The sequence below is a fragment of the Xiphias gladius genome, chromosome 13, assembly GCF_016859285.1.
Source record: "Xiphias gladius isolate SHS-SW01 ecotype Sanya breed wild chromosome 13, ASM1685928v1, whole genome shotgun sequence".
In the NCBI taxonomy this organism is placed as follows: domain Eukaryota; kingdom Metazoa; phylum Chordata; class Actinopteri; order Istiophoriformes; family Xiphiidae; genus Xiphias; species Xiphias gladius.
In genome coordinates, this window is record NC_053412.1 from 12,644,043 (window position 1) to 12,662,965 (window position 18,923).

Below are 18,923 nucleotides of genomic sequence, written 5' to 3' on the forward strand. Positions count from 1 at the left end.
GGACGCTATATACACAGGTTTACGCCATTCTAAACTATGTCCACTCAATTCAGTTTGCTGCAGGTGGACTCCGATAAACTCCTTCAAACATCTGAAGGATAATTAAAGCAAACAGGATTGCCACAGCAAAGGTTCTGAATATGTTTGTAAAGAGAGATTTCGGTTTTTAATTTTTAATAAATTTGCAAACATTTCTAAACATGTTTTCACTTTGTCATTATGGATTATTGTATAGATTGAATACAAATTATATAAATTTATGATTCAATTTACAACACAGTAAAGTGTGCAAAAAGTGAAGGTGTCTGAATGCTTTTTGAAGCAACTGTAAGTTATGACAAGTTCAAAAAGCTAAAAAAACTGTGGTGAAAGAAAAATACTTTGGTCAAAACTTACATAAACCGCAAATTTCTCTTCATTCATTCTTGAAAGTATTATTCATGGTTTTAGAAGACCAAAAGGTAATCAACTGATTATCTTTTTCCGCCTTTTCCCCTTTCCTATTTTCTCTACACTTCAATTTCCTTGAGATAACTGAAAGGATTAATGTCTTAAACTTTCAGTAAAATAAATCTCACTGTACCGTAATTCAAACACTTTATGGAACTTTATTTAATACTATCAGACTAGAGAGACTAAAGCCATGCTAGCAGCTATGTGAGGCTTTACTACACCTGATGTACATGAATCTACTTTGGAGAAACCCAAATTCAAGAATATAAACATTTTCACATTTCTTGTCTACACTGTTGCATACCAAAGCTGCAGAGAATCAGTCCCTCCTTGGTTACTCCTGTGTCATGACATGGGGCCACAGCTCTGGCAGTCATATTTCTGAGCTGTTTTCTTAAATGTTTAGACTGCTAAACCGATCTCTGACGCTCAGCTGTCACATATGCTTCCCTCCTCTGTCCAGACTGGAGGCCCCTGGCAATCCAAATCAGTTAAAAAGGTCTCAGCGTCCCTAACCAATCTGCCTGCAAGAAACTATTTTGTTCATGTACATCTGAGGGAGATGGCTGAGCAAATTATCTAATGCTCAAAGAGAGCAGTTTAGAGAGTGCAATAACAACCGGGCAACAAAGGGCATAAATCTCAGCATAAGCCTACACTGGAATACTTCGTGTTCAGCACCTACTCTACATTGATAGCTTAATTTTTCAATAGTTTAGTTTGTAAACTAAGGCAGAACCAAAACATGTAGAGGAGACGCACACATCTACTAAAATGCCAGATAACACACCATTAAGTGTGTATTCCTGTGAGGGATTCCATGGCTGGCAGTGAGTGGCAGGTGGAGGGAAAAGAGCAGACAGCTGAGCGGCACATGGCACGATGTATGTCCTCCTCATACAGCTAGATGAGTGGTGCGGTGACAGAATGTGTGTTCCCGTTTCAGCTCGTGTACAGTTTTAGCTCTTGTCTTTAAGGTGTGTTATTTTAGCTATCTGTGCAGAGACAAGGACTATTTTTAGATATAACCTTGTGCACCATTGTTGCTTGGAAACCAAGTCTGACAATATGTTAAGATTGTTTTTGCTGATTTCATTAGAAACGTGGAAGGTTGAAATCTCCCTTGAGAAATTCTTTTTTTGATTCTCACTCAGTGTAGAATTTCAGCACTGCAGGCTGGTAAGTGTAAATGGTGTGGTGCTGAATTTACCTACAGAAGCCACTTTAGCAGCTCCACCATTTACATATACGTAGTGTTCAAATTTCAGGTAATTGCAAATTATGCAGGAAAATTTGCTCTAAACCAGAATTCAAATATTATTTTTCCCTTAATCCTGGACAAAGCCGTGCAACAAACAACTCTTAACTAAGCCAACACTCCTTACCACACACATCTTCGGGCATGCTTGACTTTAATATTAAATATGTAGATTTTTGGTACATTAATCTCGAACACTCACGGGAAAACTGTCTTTCAGTGTTCCGTAATAAATCAACATAAACATAAGTTGACAGTGGCAGGCTTTTATTTGCTCTCAGTGAAACAGTTCCAGAAAGCTGATCTTGCCAATGATTATTCTTGATTGGATCTCTTTTACACCCCCCAAATTAAATTGACCTTTTGAGCTCACATGGCACTACATGCACGAATTGCCAGTTATATCTCTTCATGCAAGTTAAACCAGCTTTATTCAATTCCCATTTCCCCCTTTACATTCAACTCTGTTTAGTCAGAGTGTAAGATGTGCATTGGTTTTCCTTTGGTTAAAGCAGACCGTACAGCAATGTTCTCCAACTTTATTAGGGTGCAAAACCTGCAGCGAAGGCTGTATTTACCAAAGAAGAAAAAGGATGCAGATTCATTGTAACAAGCAGCTCCCTCAGTCTCACTGTTGCCCTGCTGGAATTGTGCACATAGCCAGAATAGACACAGAGTTGTGTTTTTACAGCAATGTACAACTATTCCCTGAAACAATAATATAGTTGTCTGCAGTACATTTTCTCATTTCACATTAAGAAAAATAAGCAAAACAATGTTGTTGCCTTGTTCTGTTACCTGCGTGGCTGTAGTGTAGAGAGGGAATATGAGGAAAAATTGTGAAAAATTGGCAGCAAAAGCCCTTTAAGGGTTAGGAATATGGATAAAGCTGCAGTACTCAATATCTTCAGATTAACAATGGATTGCATGACCACATGTACTGTCTGTAAAAGGGTCGCTTGTAGTGACAAACTTACAGAGAATTATCACCATCACCGACCCTGCAGATTCCCTCAGCTCCATGGAACCTTTCAGCGTCTTTCAGCTTACGGTTTCATTTTCTGGCCCACTTTACTGTTTTGGTTCACTCTCACCACTATGATATGTCAATGCTGTGAATACATCTGATTTTCACTGCCCCATTTGTTATTGTATTGTTTCATTTTAGGGTTCCTGTTAGGTTTAAAAAAAAAAAAAAAAAAAAAAAAAAAATCATCTGAAATTGAACTTTGACAGCAAGAACAATCTTCCCATGACTCAAAAACAAATAAGAGAGATAAAAGTGTGTATGTGCCCATTGACAAAGCTTCATAAGTGTCAATCCAATGTCAGTTTCACACATTCAAGTTCAGCTTTCTGTTTCACTAACTTTGGAGAATATAATGAAATTGTGGTGTATTACTTTGTAAGTCATTTCAAATGAGAACACCTTGAATATTTGATAGCACACTGTGTCAGTACACAGAGTCAAAAGGTTACATCACAACCTCGGTTGACTCTTGGTGTGGCCAAGTGGCCATGCGAGCCTGGAAAGCCACAGTGGCAGATGGCCAGAGGGATATTCGTCGGATATGTTTTATGCAGCTGGTTGCTAATGGGAGCTTTAGCTTCGCTCCTCAGCTCAAAACGCCTCCAATTTACTGTAAGCCCAGATTTTAATCAACATTACACTGTGTGGGCCACGTACATTGTGTGCTGTGTCATCTGTGCAGGTCACTCAGATGGAGACAGCTGCATTTACACCTAAGGCATAACACACTCATGGACAACATTCAGTAGATAATTTAGGGCTCATCTGGTTGTACGTATGATTTATTCACTGTTTTAGTGTTCAGTGAAAAGGCGAGCTGGCCGGATGCGCAGCAGTGAATGATGGTGGTGATTTAGGGGTGAGATTGGGAGGATGGAGGCTCTTTAATGGACCCATCAGAAGCAGCTACAGCATTCTTTCTCACCATGACGGAGATACAGTCTCCCACATCAATGATCCCTCTTCATAAAAAAATAAAAATCCACCAGCCTCCTTCATGCTTTTCGTACTTTGAATAATCCATATAATATTTACTGTCACCTGTAAAAGAGGTGTAAATGAGCAAGTATAAAGATGTGGAGGCACAGTTACTGCAGGAGGTGCAAGTAATGATTTTCCCCGAGGATATTAGGATAATTGTCAGGCACGACAGAGAGTGGTACGACCTATTAGCGTTCTCAAAGTCTCACTTACTGTGTATACAGATTGTGCGACACTAATATACCGGGACTTGTGTCATGGCTTTATGCTGCCCCCCTCTCCTCAACTCCCTTCACATAGTCTGTGTGTTAATTTAGTCCGGATAGGAAACAGAGATGGGAGGATTAAAGTGCTTTGAATTAAACAGAACAGAAGGAAGTTTGTGTACATTGTAATATATGCATGCCCTTCTGTTTGTGTCTGATCTGTGTGTGTGTGTGTGTGTGTGTGTGTGTGTGTGTGTGTGTGTGTGTGTGTGTGTGTGTGTGTGTGTGTGTGTGTGTGTGTGTGTGTGTGTGTGTGTGTGTGTGTGTTTACATATGCATTCTGAGGGGCTGCTTAGATGCTGTTTTTCCCACTGACTAGCTTCAAGGCTTTGACAAAGGTTCCAAGCTGCTGATATTCATGTTTTTTAGACCTAATTTTGCCTTCATCATATGCAGTTATTCAAAAGTGCCTTATCATCAGCCAACAGATGAATCACCAAACTCTTACTCTCTTTCTCAAACGCATATTTGCATGCCATTTCCACCAAAAGCGAGTTCCATACTGACTTTCATGATTTGCATAGCCACAGGCATCCGTGTCTTAGTCAAGTTGTGTTGACAGTGAGGGATGCTGAGTCCTTGAAAGATCTGTTTACAGCAGGAATGATCAACTGTTTAGTCTGTGTATCTAGTACGTGTGGTGTGTGAATTAGATAAGCTACATATGTTTCTGAATCTCTAATCCTGCGCTGATCGTCCTCATAACCCTGACCCCAACCCTCGACACTGAAGAGTGAGAAAAAACTTACTTCTGCAAACCCCTGGTCTTATTTGTAATTTTGATTTTGCCTTGCGGGGCATTAATAAGGTAAAATTTTTAAATGTGCTTAAAATTTTGAGGTACTTGTATTTTACTTGAGTATTTCCATTTTGTGTTACTTAATACGTCCCGCCGCCACATTTCAGAGGGAAATATTGTACTTCACACTACATGTATTTGACAGATATAGTTATTTGTTACTTTAAAGATCAAGATTTTATATTTAAAAACATATGGTAAGTTTATAAAATATAACACATTGTTAAAGATTAAACAATCTTTAACAATGAGTTTTGTGTAGTTGGGGCTCCGTGTCACATTTCAGATGTTTCAGTTGTTTGCAGTTCCACCAAAGAGACATTTCCCACTTAAAAATCTACAAATGGTTTAATTTAAATAACTGCACAAAGTTCAAATATGTCCATTTATCCAGTATTCCACAAAAGAAGCAAAAATTCATCTCCTGACCCCACGGATTTATGTAGTGACCCTTTGGAGGGGCCTGACCCCTGATTTGGAAATAACTAGACTAGACTGCCTAACTGTACATAAAGTAGTTTGTAGTAACTAGCTCCACCTCCAGCAGCTACAAAAGTAAAATGCTGTTTACACACTGATGCATCAATATTAACAATCTAATGGTGTCATATATAATATATTAGTCACAGGAACAATTTTATTGCAAAACGACTACTTTTACTTTTGATACTACTTTTGGTACATTTTGTTAATGATACTTATATACTTTTACTTTAATAATTATATACTTTTACTTTAATAATTTACTTGTAATGGAGTATTTTTTTTTGCCCCAACTGGAAGTATAACCATTAAACTAAATTAACTTCCTAAATACACAAACACAGGAGATAAGACCTTAACTATAAACTGACATTAAACAGCATAACTACTATCTTTCTGACATTAAGCCGGGAGCAATATACAAAAGAGCTATGGACCAATTCTAGACAAAGTCCTGAAATGAAGAGCTTGCAATACAAATAGTCTGGGTTTAGGCAGGCAGCAGAAAATGTCCAGGAGGCCCGGCATGGTGCTTTATACCCCCAGATGATCAGTGATTGGCTGCGGGTACCCAGATTCATTAGCCAATAGCACAAGGGGCGGAGAAGGAGAGGACCTGAGGCCCACAAAGCTGGCGGGGCAACACAGCAGATATTAGCACATTTACCATTCACACATCCACCTGTGGGGGAAAGTAACACACACTGTCAAATGACTAATTGAATTTCATATTTTCCTCTGTTTGTTAGACCACCACCCTAATTGGTCTACTAAAGACGGCCCGTCTCTTACGACTGGTACGCGTTGCCCGTAAGTTAGACCGCTATTCAGAGTATGGTGCTGCCGTCCTCATGCTGCTCATGTGCATCTTCGCCCTCATCGCCCATTGGTTGGCCTGCATCTGGTACGCTATTGGCAATGTGGAGAAGCCTTACCTGGAGCACAAGATTGGCTGGCTGGACAACCTGGGGGTGTCAATAGGTGATCTTATTTGTCTTTTGTTCTATTTTCAAAGCTTGGTTTTAAGTACGCCAAAGAAAAAGTTATAGTAACTTTTGATACCAAACACAAATTTTGTAATTTTTTTAATTTACTGTATTATTGTTATTCATTGTAGGGAAAAAATACAACTACAGTGACCCCAGCTCGGGCCCCTCCATTAAAGATAAGTACGTCACAGCACTCTATTTCACCTTCAGCAGTCTGACCAGTGTGGGCTTTGGGAATGTCTCCCCCAACACCAACTCTGAGAAGATCTTTTCCATCTGCGTCATGCTCATTGGATGTGAGTGGCAGCTGAGTCACAGTACATACAGACAGTATTGTAATCCTGTTATTACTGAAACCAGCTTTAATCAGGGTTGTATGAGAGGCTGCAGCGCACACAGTATTTCATGTACATGTACCTATTGAGAATCTAGAACTACACCGTTACAGAACATTTCTACAGATAATCACACTGATACAACCTAACCCATTAAAAATTGGCATTTACACAATAGTTAAACATTTTAAAAGAAATATTCACATAATTTTTTTTCAAAATAAATGTACTGTATCACATCCTGACATAACACAGTAGTGATTTAAAACATGCACAGTGCATTAGGTAGATATATCCTTGAGAAAATGCTTTGTTTGGAATAAACGGAAAAAGTAGTAGGTATTGTGTATGAGCAGCTTTAGCTCCCATGGCTCAACAGTCACTTGTATGGTTTCTCTCCCAGCTCTAATGTACGCCAGCATCTTTGGGAATGTGTCCGCCATTATCCAGAGGTTGTATTCAGGTACAGCCAGGTATCACCTCCAGATGCTACGGGTCAAAGAATTCATCCGCTTCCACCAGATCCCAAACCCATTGAGGCAGAGGCTGGAGGAGTACTTCCAACACGCCTGGACGTACACCAATGGCATTGACATGAATATGGTACGAGAGGAGTACGTGTACCAGTGTGTGTTTTATTTAGGTGGGGGGGGTTCTTTTTTGGTAAGCTTGTGTATGGGAACAAAATAAGTTTAAGTTTGTTGTTGCTTTCTTCTGTTGCTTCTTACAAACTCATTTGTGTGAGTTTGATTTTTCACCATTTCCTCTGAGTATCAACTATCCTGTCCCTGAAAAATGCTCTTACCACATCAATGTAAAGCAATCTGTATGTCATTGGCATAGTATGTTTTCATCACGATTATACTGTGCATTGTTCAGTCATAGCCACAAGTTAAATGAAAGCTACAGTTACTGCTAATGCATACAGTAACTCTGGCATTTCTCATCATGAATACTGTTCATGGTACTTATATAAGTTTGTCTTTTCCATGTCTGCCTCATGTCAAATGGAATGACCCCACCACTCTGGTAAGAGCAGGAGGTACATGTGTTAACATAACTAATGTCTATGTTCCACAGTGGTAGAGCTTCATCTAGTTGTGCCTGATTCTAGTCGTGGAATGCTCTAAGTTATTAGTTTTTAGCTTTAATGTAAAGAAGATAAGAGAGATGTAATGTGAAGGTTTTGATATGTAATTGTTTCATTGTCCCAAACATGCATGTTATTAGAGGGCCCGTTCCCAGAGTGTTTCATGTTACCAAGCTTACTGTACATACATGAACACATGACCATACTGTAAACAGTTGATGTAATTCCACGTCGTGGATGCATTTACAGCATCAACTTATGCATGCCAGTTACTGCAGAAGAGACACACAATTTTAACACTGAATGTTCCTCGCGGGCCACAGTATTAGTCTATCAGTTGTAGACTTGCATGTGGCCTGCCTTGAGGTCCCTTTTGCATGAAATCTGTGTATTCAAACACAACCCCATGATATTCATCTGGTACCAGAGACGGAGGGAATCATGCCTGTGAGAGTGGGCACAGCCTCACCGGGCACTGCCAGGTTTCCCTCCCACTATGGGAGGCTTGGCTGCATGCTCCGTGGTGGCACCTGCGCTTGCCAAATGTTGTTCAGTCTTTCCTTTCCAAATCTACTGATCAGTTTTCGATCCGAGCAACAAAAAGCCTGTCAGAGCCAGAAAACCAGTTCAGGCTCCATTTTTTTCCGCTGTGTTGTCATAAGCACATTGTATTTTATGTGTAAATTACAAAAGATAAGAAATGTGTTTTCTTGTTTCAACTGTCCCTTGTGTATCCTTGAAGCCCTTTTCCCCTGCCTTCTAGTGTCCTTTGTGTTAAAGTTTGAGAAGAAAATGTGGTCCTTTACAGTCAGTTCATGTTGTCTGGGGATCATTAATTTTGTCAATGGTCACTGTACCTTTGTCTTTAAAAGGGTAAGTGTATTATAATTTGTTTTTTTTTTTATGCATCAGAAAGTCCTCACACAAATGTGCAATTTAAACCAAATGTTAAAATGTCTATCATATTTTTTATAATATTTTCAACAGTCTCCCAGGCTAACTCGGATGGGTAGGAATGCTTGACTGATATCACAGTTGGGTCATGTTTCAATAGTTATAATAATTATTTCTGTTTCTTTTTTAACTAAATAGATCAGAGTATTGAGGAATGTTTCAATAGAGTGGAATTCTTTGAGACAAGATTGAATATTATCTCTACTTTTTGGTCATGCATATTCCAAGTAATGGTTCATAGAACAGTTTCATAATGGCATTACATAAAGGCAGGGAAAGTTAAAAATGTGCCAAAGTATCACAGAGAGCAGGCATATAAAATATTGAAACTCTGTTTTGAGTTTGAGCTGTCATTTATCTGCAGCTTCTGAGTCCCTGAATGGTCTGCCTTTTCTCTCATCTAAAGCTGCTGAAAGGCTCAGTAAAACAGTAAATTGTAGGTCTGTGTGGAAGGACATTACAGGCTATTTCTACTGCAGGATATAATGGTTTTTGAGAAGAAGGAAAGAACACAAGTGGCAATTATACCAAATTTCTCTGGAAATCAAGTCAATTTGATCTGCGACTTCACCTCAAACCAAAACCCAACACACATTAAAAATTTCAGCATATCAAAACACTGACAGCTTCTTAAAAAAAAACAACCCACTACTTCCATTCCATGTTTAATCATACCATAATCATGTGTGCTTTGACCTGTATTCCACACTCAGGTCCTGAAGGGTTTTCCAGAGTGCCTGCAGGCGGATATCTGCCTCCACCTCAACAAGAACCTCCTCCAGGGCTGTAAGGCGTTTCGCGGAGCCACCAAAGGTTGCCTCCGGGCCCTAGCCATGAGGTTCAAGACCACCCATGCACCCCCTGGAGACACCTTAGTCCATTGCGGAGACGTGCTCACAGCTCTTTACTTTGTCTCCCGTGGCTCCATCGAAATCCTCAAAGAGGACGTGGTAGTGGCCATCCTGGGTGGGTCTACTAGACAACTCAAGAACGTTGAACCTCTCAAGTTCATCAGCATTAAATTCACACGTTTGTTAACTGACCCATGGTGTTGGTGTCATCACTTGTGTATGCATTAAGAAATCTATGACCTTTTTCGACCACTCTTGACGACCACTTGAAAATGCAGGGGCATTGGGAAAGCATCTCTCCTCCTACGCAAGTCTGGCAAAATGTATATGATTTCTTTCAATGAATTGCAGTGGTCTGTGACACAAATACATAAGACTGATATGTGATGAAAAATTACCAAAGGTAAATACAATACATATATCACAAAACACAACCTGTATCTCAGGGAGCAGGCAAATGTCACATCACACGAGAGTTTCACAACTGGGAGCACCTTCTAAATGGTTCTGTGGAGTATCTCAGCATTCTTAAATACTAAAACTACAATTAGTGGAACTATTACTTGGCGGGTGCAGTGACATCCTACCTTTGGACAAAGCCAGGCTAGCTGTTTTCCCCTGCTTATAGTCTTCTAAGCTAATCACCTGCTTGCTCTTGGTTCATCCATTGTCGCATCGAACTCTCAGCAAGAAAGACAATAAGCATATTTCCCAAAATGTTTAACTATGCCTTTAATCATTTATTTACTGTATTTTAAATGTGGATTGTATCAGAGCATTCCCATTTATATATGTAGTACAGTAAGTATTTTTTTGATGGCTCAGGGCTTTACATGGGGCTCCAGACCTCCTAATGCCCGTCTTTTGGCTCTGACATTAGATCTCACGCACATCCAAGAATTGAGCTACTATAAGTTAGACACTCTACATACCTTCTACTTACACATACTGTGCAGAGCCATTTAAAAAGGCATCCATTAGCATGTCTGGCTGTAGGATATCAGGTCAGAGGAAGCAAGGAATGGCTGTGCTGAGCACAATGCAAGCACACACAATGTAGAAACTTCGTGACATTTGTTCACCTCGCCTGTACACAAAATGTCTAAACATTTCTAATTAGTCTTGTTGAATTCCATTGATGAGCCAAAAACAACCACAGAAGAGCAAAGCCGATAGTCCTGTCATTCCAGCCTGTTTAGCTCTGCCTGAAATCACCTCTATTAGGGTAGAAGCGGGTGGGCCAGCTAAATAAAGATGGCTCTGTTCTACTGTGATATGGCTGGGTTGGCAGCTGAGATCCCTGTTGGGTATGTTGTAATAACTTACTTCAAAGAACACTGTGATTGCTGCCTCACAGTTGTGCCTCAGATGAAGGAAGAGGACTGAAAATAGTGGGGGAGGACACATGGTGGGACAAGAGCAACAGAGGATATGTGTTGATGGAAAAAAAAGAGAACATGATTGCTTTCAAATAGAGATAGATGACACTGGAAGCAGGGAGGGATGGAGAGCTGAGCGAGTGGGCGGGGTAGTAAGAAAAGACAAACGATGGGAGAGAAGGAAGACTAGAGTTAAAAGAAAGGGGCCAGATTGAAGAATTCAGGAGAGAAGTGAAGTAGCACAGGAAGAGAAGAAGGTAGTGAGAGTTTCATGTGGTTGTCAGTGTGGTGTGATGCAGTGCTTGATGCCAAGAACCACTGGAGATACCTGTCATTATTGCCAGCATCCAAATGTAATAGCAGTAAATTCCACCTCTCCGTTTCTCTCCCTCCTCTCATCTCCTCCCAGCAGCCAGCAGGTGTATCCTACTAAGGCTTTTATGCATTTGTTTTTGCTTTCAGTTACTGCTTTCATAGAGCCAATTAGGTTTGGCGAAAGCCTTTGACACAATAGGGTCATGATGAGCAAGAACTAGGGATGGCAAAGTTGTAGGTTACACACAGCTCAGGACGTATTCTCCGCTACAGCAAGAGAAGTGCGGATTATTCCATTGCCATACTATCTTGTTTTTACACCATTTCCACGTAGTCATGACTAACATTACATCATACTACACATGAAAAATGCTGGGACTTAGAGTAGTATGATGAAAATGTTGAGTCGATGGAAATACTAATTACCAAATGGCTCAATTTGCAAGGCTGTGAACAACCCTGCCCGGCGAGTTAGCCAGTTTGTAGTGAGGTGCATGTGCAGCCTTGTTAAACTAAGTTAATAAAATGGATATGCTAGTTTCTGTGCCTGTGTGCTTTGTTTATTTAAAGCAGCAGCTAGATAGTCGATTTAGAGTAACTTTGATGATGTTGCTCTAGCTAACAGGTGCTAACTGGCTAAATCTGGCAGCAGTTGTTGATGGGGCATGTCATTGGCTGAAGAGGAGGGGGTGCTAACAAAACCACTGTCATGAAAATTGACACTATGAAATCAAATGTGGCATCAAATAGAAGTGTTATCGGGAAAATGCTATTATAAGATAAAAAGATTCTTTTGACTAAGAAGAATGAAGTCAAAATAAAATTGATGAAATTGGATTTCATAACAGTGAGTTGGGTTTTGATCATTTAAAACATTTTCCATATTTGCACAATTTATTAGTTATTTATCAAATATGTTACATTAGAGCCGCCGTTATCCCTTATTTTAGACTCCACTAAAGCCAGCATAGTAAACCCTGTGGCCATTTTATATATGTCATTAACTTAACAGAGACTGTTTGGCCTGTGTAACTTCCACGCAGACACACTGGCATTGTGTAAATCCTTTTTTTAGATAACTCTAATGCCCTTTTTGCTTCTCTGACAGCTGCTCCATCTCTTTATAGGTCACCGTATACAGTACCTGTGCCTGTTTCTTCTATAGGTAAGAACGACATCTTCGGCGAGATGATCCACCTGTACGCCAAGCCGGGTAAATCCTGCGCAGACGTGCGGGCGCTGAGCTACTGCGACCTCCACACCATTCAGCGGGAGGAGATTCTGGAGGTGCTGGACATGTATCCAGAGTTTGCCGACCACTTCTTCACAAACCTTGAGCTGACCTTTGACCTCCGTGATGAAAACGCCAAGGTAATCAGCATGGAGGTGTCCCATTCCTGTCTCTGAAACTAAGTAAAATGGATTTAATGCGCTTATGTAAACTCAATCTTAGTACATCTGCTTTACTGTCGAGTAAGAAAGCATCTTGCAGATCATTAATTTGAATTAAACAGTCAATTCCATGTACCATATATCTGCCATGTCCATTTAAGTTGGAGGATTGCCTTATTATAAATTGCTTCAATTTAGCCATGGTTATGAGAATAAAAGCATGAGGATTAATTTAGACATTTTTCTTTTATCTGCCATTTGCTGGAAGACAAGCGTGAGAGATATAGTATCTAGTAGTCTAGCACTAAGGGTGGACAGAGGGTACAGTTTAAGCTGTAATTATTATGTATTGGATGTTGCGCAAAGATGTGCAAGGCCTGTTGGATTATGTGAGCAAAAATCTTCAGTAGTCAGTTGTTTTATTTATCTTTTAAAAGCGAATGGGAAGTGCACTTTGTGCTGGCCTGTTGTTATTTATTCAGAGTATTGAAAAGAGGATGAAGACGGAGGAGACACATGAGAAGGTTACATCAAAAACGGGGGACATCTGGTGCTCCAACCAGACAGGCAGTAGTTAATTTTCCTTAGTAAAGTCAACCACTTCATTATGCAGACACACCAAATTGTGAGTGTTTGGTTTTTCTTTTAAGTATGTGTCATCATATGTGACATAGGTTAGTCTGATCACATATTGTCTTCTGTTTACAGACAACGTACCCACAAGCAACGGATTCTAACATGGATGACATCAATTGCCGAAGACGGGTGTCCTACAAAAGGAAATCCTCCACAGGTCAGCTTGAGACACAACATCACTGCTGTTGAAGTACTTTTTAATCAGGAATAATTTACAAGTAAAGACCCACACACATGTTCTTGTTCATTGTTCTTCAATCACTTTGTCACAGCGACGTCAGTTGCTGACTGATGAACGTCTTAGTGCATCTTTACCTTCACTAGAGATTAAGACAGTCCCACAAAACTACACCTTATATAGATAATGCTCCACCCAGTCTCTGTGCACAGGTGTAGGGCAATGATTTCATTTCATTTGGAGTGTCTCCCATTGACTGACACAGACATGAGAATCATCTTTTAAACTGAATTTATTGTTCAGACAATTATTAAGACTATAAGACAGAGATTTCATTATTTTTAAGTTTACATCAATATTGAAAGAACTGTGAGGGAGATATAGCTCCTTAAACACAGTGCCCAAAGTTTAGGGGTTCAAAAGTTATTGGACACTTGGCTACTAAACGTTTCTTGGGCAGCTGCATTGTAAGTTCATGGACAAAAAAAGCTCAGAGTTGACTGAGAGCTGAGAGCTGCCATCTAGATTGAGGTGGAATTGTCTGTCAATATGAGGAGTGAAGAGGTGACCATGGGAGTGATGAAGATATAACGAGGCTCAAAAAAACAAAAACATATCAGAGAGATATCTGATATCTGTCTGTTGGTTTGCCAGAATCAGCAGTTGGGTTCGGTCTAAAAAAGCATGTGCGCACAGGGAAACTGGAAAAGTGTAAATGAGCTGGTAGACCAAGGAGCACGAGTCTTGGCAATGAGCAGAAAATGATTTGCAAGTTTATGACTGCAGAGCAAGTCAGTAATGCTCTCCAGGATGTAGGCGGACATGTTTCCTTGTCACTGATCAATAGAAGACTTCATGACCAGAACCTCAGAAGATTCACCACAAGATGCGAACCCCTGGTGTAGCTCAGAAACAGATACACCAGGTTGCAGTTCAGTAAAAAAACCATAAGAGTTCTGGAACAAGGTTCTATGGACAGATGGAACAAGGAATACAGAGGTAAACAGGAGTATCCTGTGAGCTCAGATTCAGTCAAACTCATCCAAACTCGTTAGACGACATTTCATCCTTCAGCAGGACAGCGATCCTAAGCATAAGGCCAAAGCAACCGCATAGCTTTTCAGGGTGGAGAGGTGGAGTATCCTCGACTGGCCGAGTCAGTGACCTGATCTCGGTCTCCCTGAGCAGCAGTCCACTTGGTGAAGACCAGACTAAAAGCAGAGAGACCCCACAACAACAAGAGCTGAAGGAGGCTTCAGTGAAGCTCTGGTAGACCATCGCCAGGGAAGATACTAGAAATATTAAATATGATGATTTAGTTCATTCACTTCATGTGTTTGTCCAATTACGTTTGAACCCCTAAAAGTTGGACACAGTTAAAAGGGCTATAGTATCTGAAAGAATCTTCTTTTCAGTGCCATATAATCTAAACTGAGATGTCATGTTTAAACTCACTACAAAACTATTCCTCTGTTCTCTACTTCTTCTATAATTTGGGAGTTCTTGTGAACATAAACAAATCAACAAAAACCATTTAGCATATGCAGTTATGTATACCAAGTATGTACAATATATACCAACTATAAATTTACCAAGTTATATTTAGTGGTGTCAGTAGCTCATACTACTCATACTAGATCTTTGAATAATGAATGAGAGCTGCGAAGATGCTATATTCTACAGTAAGTGTCATTATTTGTATTCTGTACATCATTGTAAATAGTGGTGTAATTTCCTGTCTTGGTCTTATTTTCTCTCTGATGGGTGAAATTTGCCGGATGGTTCACATGTCTGTGTTAATTACTCAGAGACACTCACGCTGAAGTGAAGTCATTGCCCTGCACCTGTGCACAGAGACCGGGTGGAGCAGTCTTAAAAGGCGATGTTTGAGTTATATAATGAAGCTTCTGTAATATGAAGTGTCCACATAACGCACCAAAGCTGTACTCACTCATTCCCAGTCCTCTATCATGAGCTGCTGCTCACTCCATCTTAATAGCCCCTGTGTTACATAAAAGGGGTGTTTGATAAAGCGAGATTACCAGTATAACAGGCTTACTTGGTCAAATCGGGGTTCATTTTAAGAAAATTCTGTTTAATAAAGCAGGTTTAAACAAGTCTGACCTAAGGTACCATGGAAACCCTCACTAGCCTGACCCCAGCCAGATCATTTATTCCACAGCAAGAAAAATAAAAATAATAGCTTTTTTAAGAGACTACATTTCTGACCAGTTTGATTTGCTACTTGGTTGGTAGAAGTGATATGACAACCTCCATATGTCAAAATACTCTTTAAATACCTTCACAGACCAACTGTCTGTCCCTCCTTTATATTTAATACAGGGATATTTGGGTGTCTGTCTATTTTTAATTTTATCGACATTACATTTAAAGAGAGAACAAACGATGAAATTGCTACTTACTACAAGGATAAAGTCATGGGTCAAAGTGGTTTATTAGCTTTTAATTGCAGTGCACATATGTTGACTGAATTATTTTGCAGACACTTGGATACTTCTGAGAGAAGCTGCATGTGCAGACCATCTAAAATGTATTTAAACATTATTTTCACCATATGGAGGCTGTTATGTCACTAGCACAGACCGAGTAGGAAAATCCCCCTGAAAGAGAACTTTCCTTTCTAAAAAATGCTAATTAGCGATAATATAAATTATCTGGCTTGGTTTTTATGTGACATGTCAAAGGTGATTAAAAGTTGTGTGCACTTTTGATGGATATAGAAGTACAAGATTCAAATGTTGCATCTTATACTTCAATATGTTAATATTCAGCCCTTATACAAAGTAAGTTCATATTATTCACACTGCACTTGAACCCAGGATGCCATGATAACAAGCATTACAACAGGAGTATGGCAATGTTCAGTTCATTTCTATTTCTCTTAAAGTCTTTCAACCCTGGTCTACAGCATGATGCCAAAAGTTCTTTTTTGCTTTGTTTATTACAATGGTTTTATTCGTTTTTGCTGCGATGTTTTATGCCCACTATTATGTGTGGGCATAAAGTTCTGGTCTGTGGCTGCAAATGTTGCATTTTTGTCTTTGCATGTCTGTCGTCTTCACTGTGAATTGATGTAGTCTGTGCTTGATATCACAGGTCTGTGTTTCGAAGCCATGAAGTAAACCAGACGTGAATCTAAGTCAGTTTTATGCAACGGCCTCATCCTGGTTTAGTTTGTTAGGCTCATTAAAAACGGACTTTTCACGATAAACCCTTATTTTCTGAGCCTCCTTTGTAACGCACCCTGGACCTGTGTGCTCTAGTTAGAGAATCTCTCTTCAGATCAGTGACACTACAGATAAACACAGCAGCCTCCCTGCCCTCGGATGACAGTACACGCTGTGTTTGAGCGAGAGCGGCCCGCACCGTGGGAGTTGTTGTAATTTGACTTCTAATAGCCAGTAGACCTGGGAATCGGAGACTGAGCCTCCACACGGCAGCACTCAGCATTTTAGCTTTGATTCAGGCAAATCTAATTGGTCACCATGGTTACAGGCCATCTGAATACAGTATCAGCATTTCCCAATATAACACAAGTGAGGATAGAGAATGCAACCGTCAATTTCACAGTCTTGTAGCAAGCATTTCCTGCCTAAATCCATCAGTTGTGAGATTTAGAACTCAGTCTAATGAGGTGTATAAACATGAGCATTGTTGATTTACTGACTTCATACTATCATACTTGACTTGCAATCACACATTTAGAGTGACTTTCAGTTACATAACATGGTAAGTTCAGGCTCACTGCTAAATTGTTCTTAAACATTGTTTGTCCTCACTTCAACCCCGAAGCAAAACACTTGCTATGTGTTGTCAAAGATAATGACACCACCCAGACATCCCCGAAGGGAGTCTCAGCGCAGAAGTGAGTGTTCCCTCAGTAGATTTCCTGATTACCATTCCTCCCCGTAGGTTCCCACAAGGAGCCGGTAGCCGCCCTCTATGACACCAAGCAGGGGAGGCAGATCTACGCCACCTCAGCAGCCGAGGAGAGGAGAGAGTCGGCGGAGGAGGGAGAGGACGAGGAGGAGGAGGAGGAGGAGGAGGAGGAAGGCAGGGAGGAGGAAGAGGAACAGAGGCCCTTGTGTTCTGGTGTGCTGGGCTATCCGGTAGTTAGGGACCACTCCCTGGGCTTTGGGCTGAGCAGTGCTCCGGATGCACAGGCTGGAGACAACACACAGGACCAGGCATATAAAGGTGATGATGGAATAATCCACTTTATTTATTCCTACATTAGTTTTGATGCAGTCTTTTATTTAGTAATGAGGGATTTATTTTTGGCTCAAAAAAAAAGAACCTGCTTCAAAAGCCTTTTTTTCCTCCCTGTAATTTAAATAAATGTTTTCCCTGAACAGATTTTTCTATTTTTGCCCAAACATCAAAAAGCAACTGATTTTACAAAAGAAAAATAACACTGTCCAGACTTCTATTCTGCTTCTATTTTCCATCCTGTTTAAATGGACATAAATTTTCCTGTAAATCTGCAGGCTTGTCCTCTAAAGTTTTACTCCAGAATGGTGATTTGCTGAGAAGTTAATTTAGAAAAACCCCAAAAATCCCTAAACCCCAGAGGAGGAATGTCACACCTATTAAAAATCCAAACAAGGATTATGTGTCATTATGGTGAAACCTAAAACCCACTCAGTAATAAAACGTAAGAGGATTATATCCAGCAACCAGCCTGGGGTCGCCCCTTTTGATCGCAGGTCATGGCCAAATAAAAGATTTATGGGAAACATTAGGTAAAATCGTGTTGTGTTGTTATCCGGTGAGTTAGATCACATTTAAATCTTTTTAGGAAATCTGAGCGATAAGGCATAATTATTTGTTCATCACCCTGAAAATTAAATACAACACGGTGACACAGCACAGCCATTCAGATAGAGCAAGTTAGGCGAGTTCTGAAATCCCTCTGCAGATCCCGGTGCAGTTTAGACAGTGGGAGCATCGGGCTTGACTGAGCAGCATCCACCACAAAGAGCTGCATCTGGGATTCCGAATCCCCGGCGAGCTCGAGGAGGAATCCTCCCTTTCACCGTCTGCCTGCCGCTGCATGTTGAGCAAACACGCCAGCTTGTGTCTACAGCTTGACCTCATATGACCTAGTGTCAGAAAAAGCAACTGTACTGTCGGCTCAAATCCCCATAAAACCGTCCACTGTGAAGAAAAGCCCCAGCGCACACACAGTAATACAGCCATAACCTTTACTGCAGGATTTCCCTGGATTTTAACTGCCAAGTTAAACTCGGCATGATTCTACACTGAGATGGGGGAACTGTGTCAGCATGTTGATTTGATAGTGATATCCCATAATTCAGCTGTTGCATCCATAAGAGGATTTCTGCCAGAGTAGAGTAGAGAGCACAGTGATATTCAACTCCTATAAACAGCCCGGCAAGAAAAAACATACAGGAAATGCCAATTTAAGCTCAGGCCGTCACTTGCTGTTCCTCCTCCACCCATAAACCCAAAAGGAGGGGAGCAAAAATCCCTCTGAGGGTGTGATTGTCAGC

General features: G+C 40.4%; 1 protein-coding gene across 7 annotated transcripts in view; it reads left to right on the forward strand.

The window, feature by feature from the left end:
- The window catches only part of kcnh7 (potassium channel, voltage gated eag related subfamily H, member 7), a 72,639-nt gene that overhangs the window by 44,271 nt on the left and 9,445 nt on the right, over positions 1 to 18,923 (forward strand). For all 7 annotated transcript variants that reach the window (XM_040142287.1, XM_040142282.1, XM_040142284.1 and 4 more), the window contains 7 exons: positions 6,020 to 6,251; positions 6,388 to 6,555; positions 6,998 to 7,197; positions 9,352 to 9,604; positions 12,349 to 12,554; positions 13,284 to 13,368; positions 17,323 to 17,607. In XM_040142287.1, the coding sequence (XP_039998221.1) occupies positions 6,020 to 6,251; positions 6,388 to 6,555; positions 6,998 to 7,197; positions 9,352 to 9,604; positions 12,349 to 12,554; positions 13,284 to 13,368; positions 17,323 to 17,607 (1,429 nt within the window). The remainder of the gene's footprint in view (positions 1 to 6,019; positions 6,252 to 6,387; positions 6,556 to 6,997; positions 7,198 to 9,351; positions 9,605 to 12,348; positions 12,555 to 13,283; positions 13,369 to 17,322; positions 17,608 to 18,923) is intronic.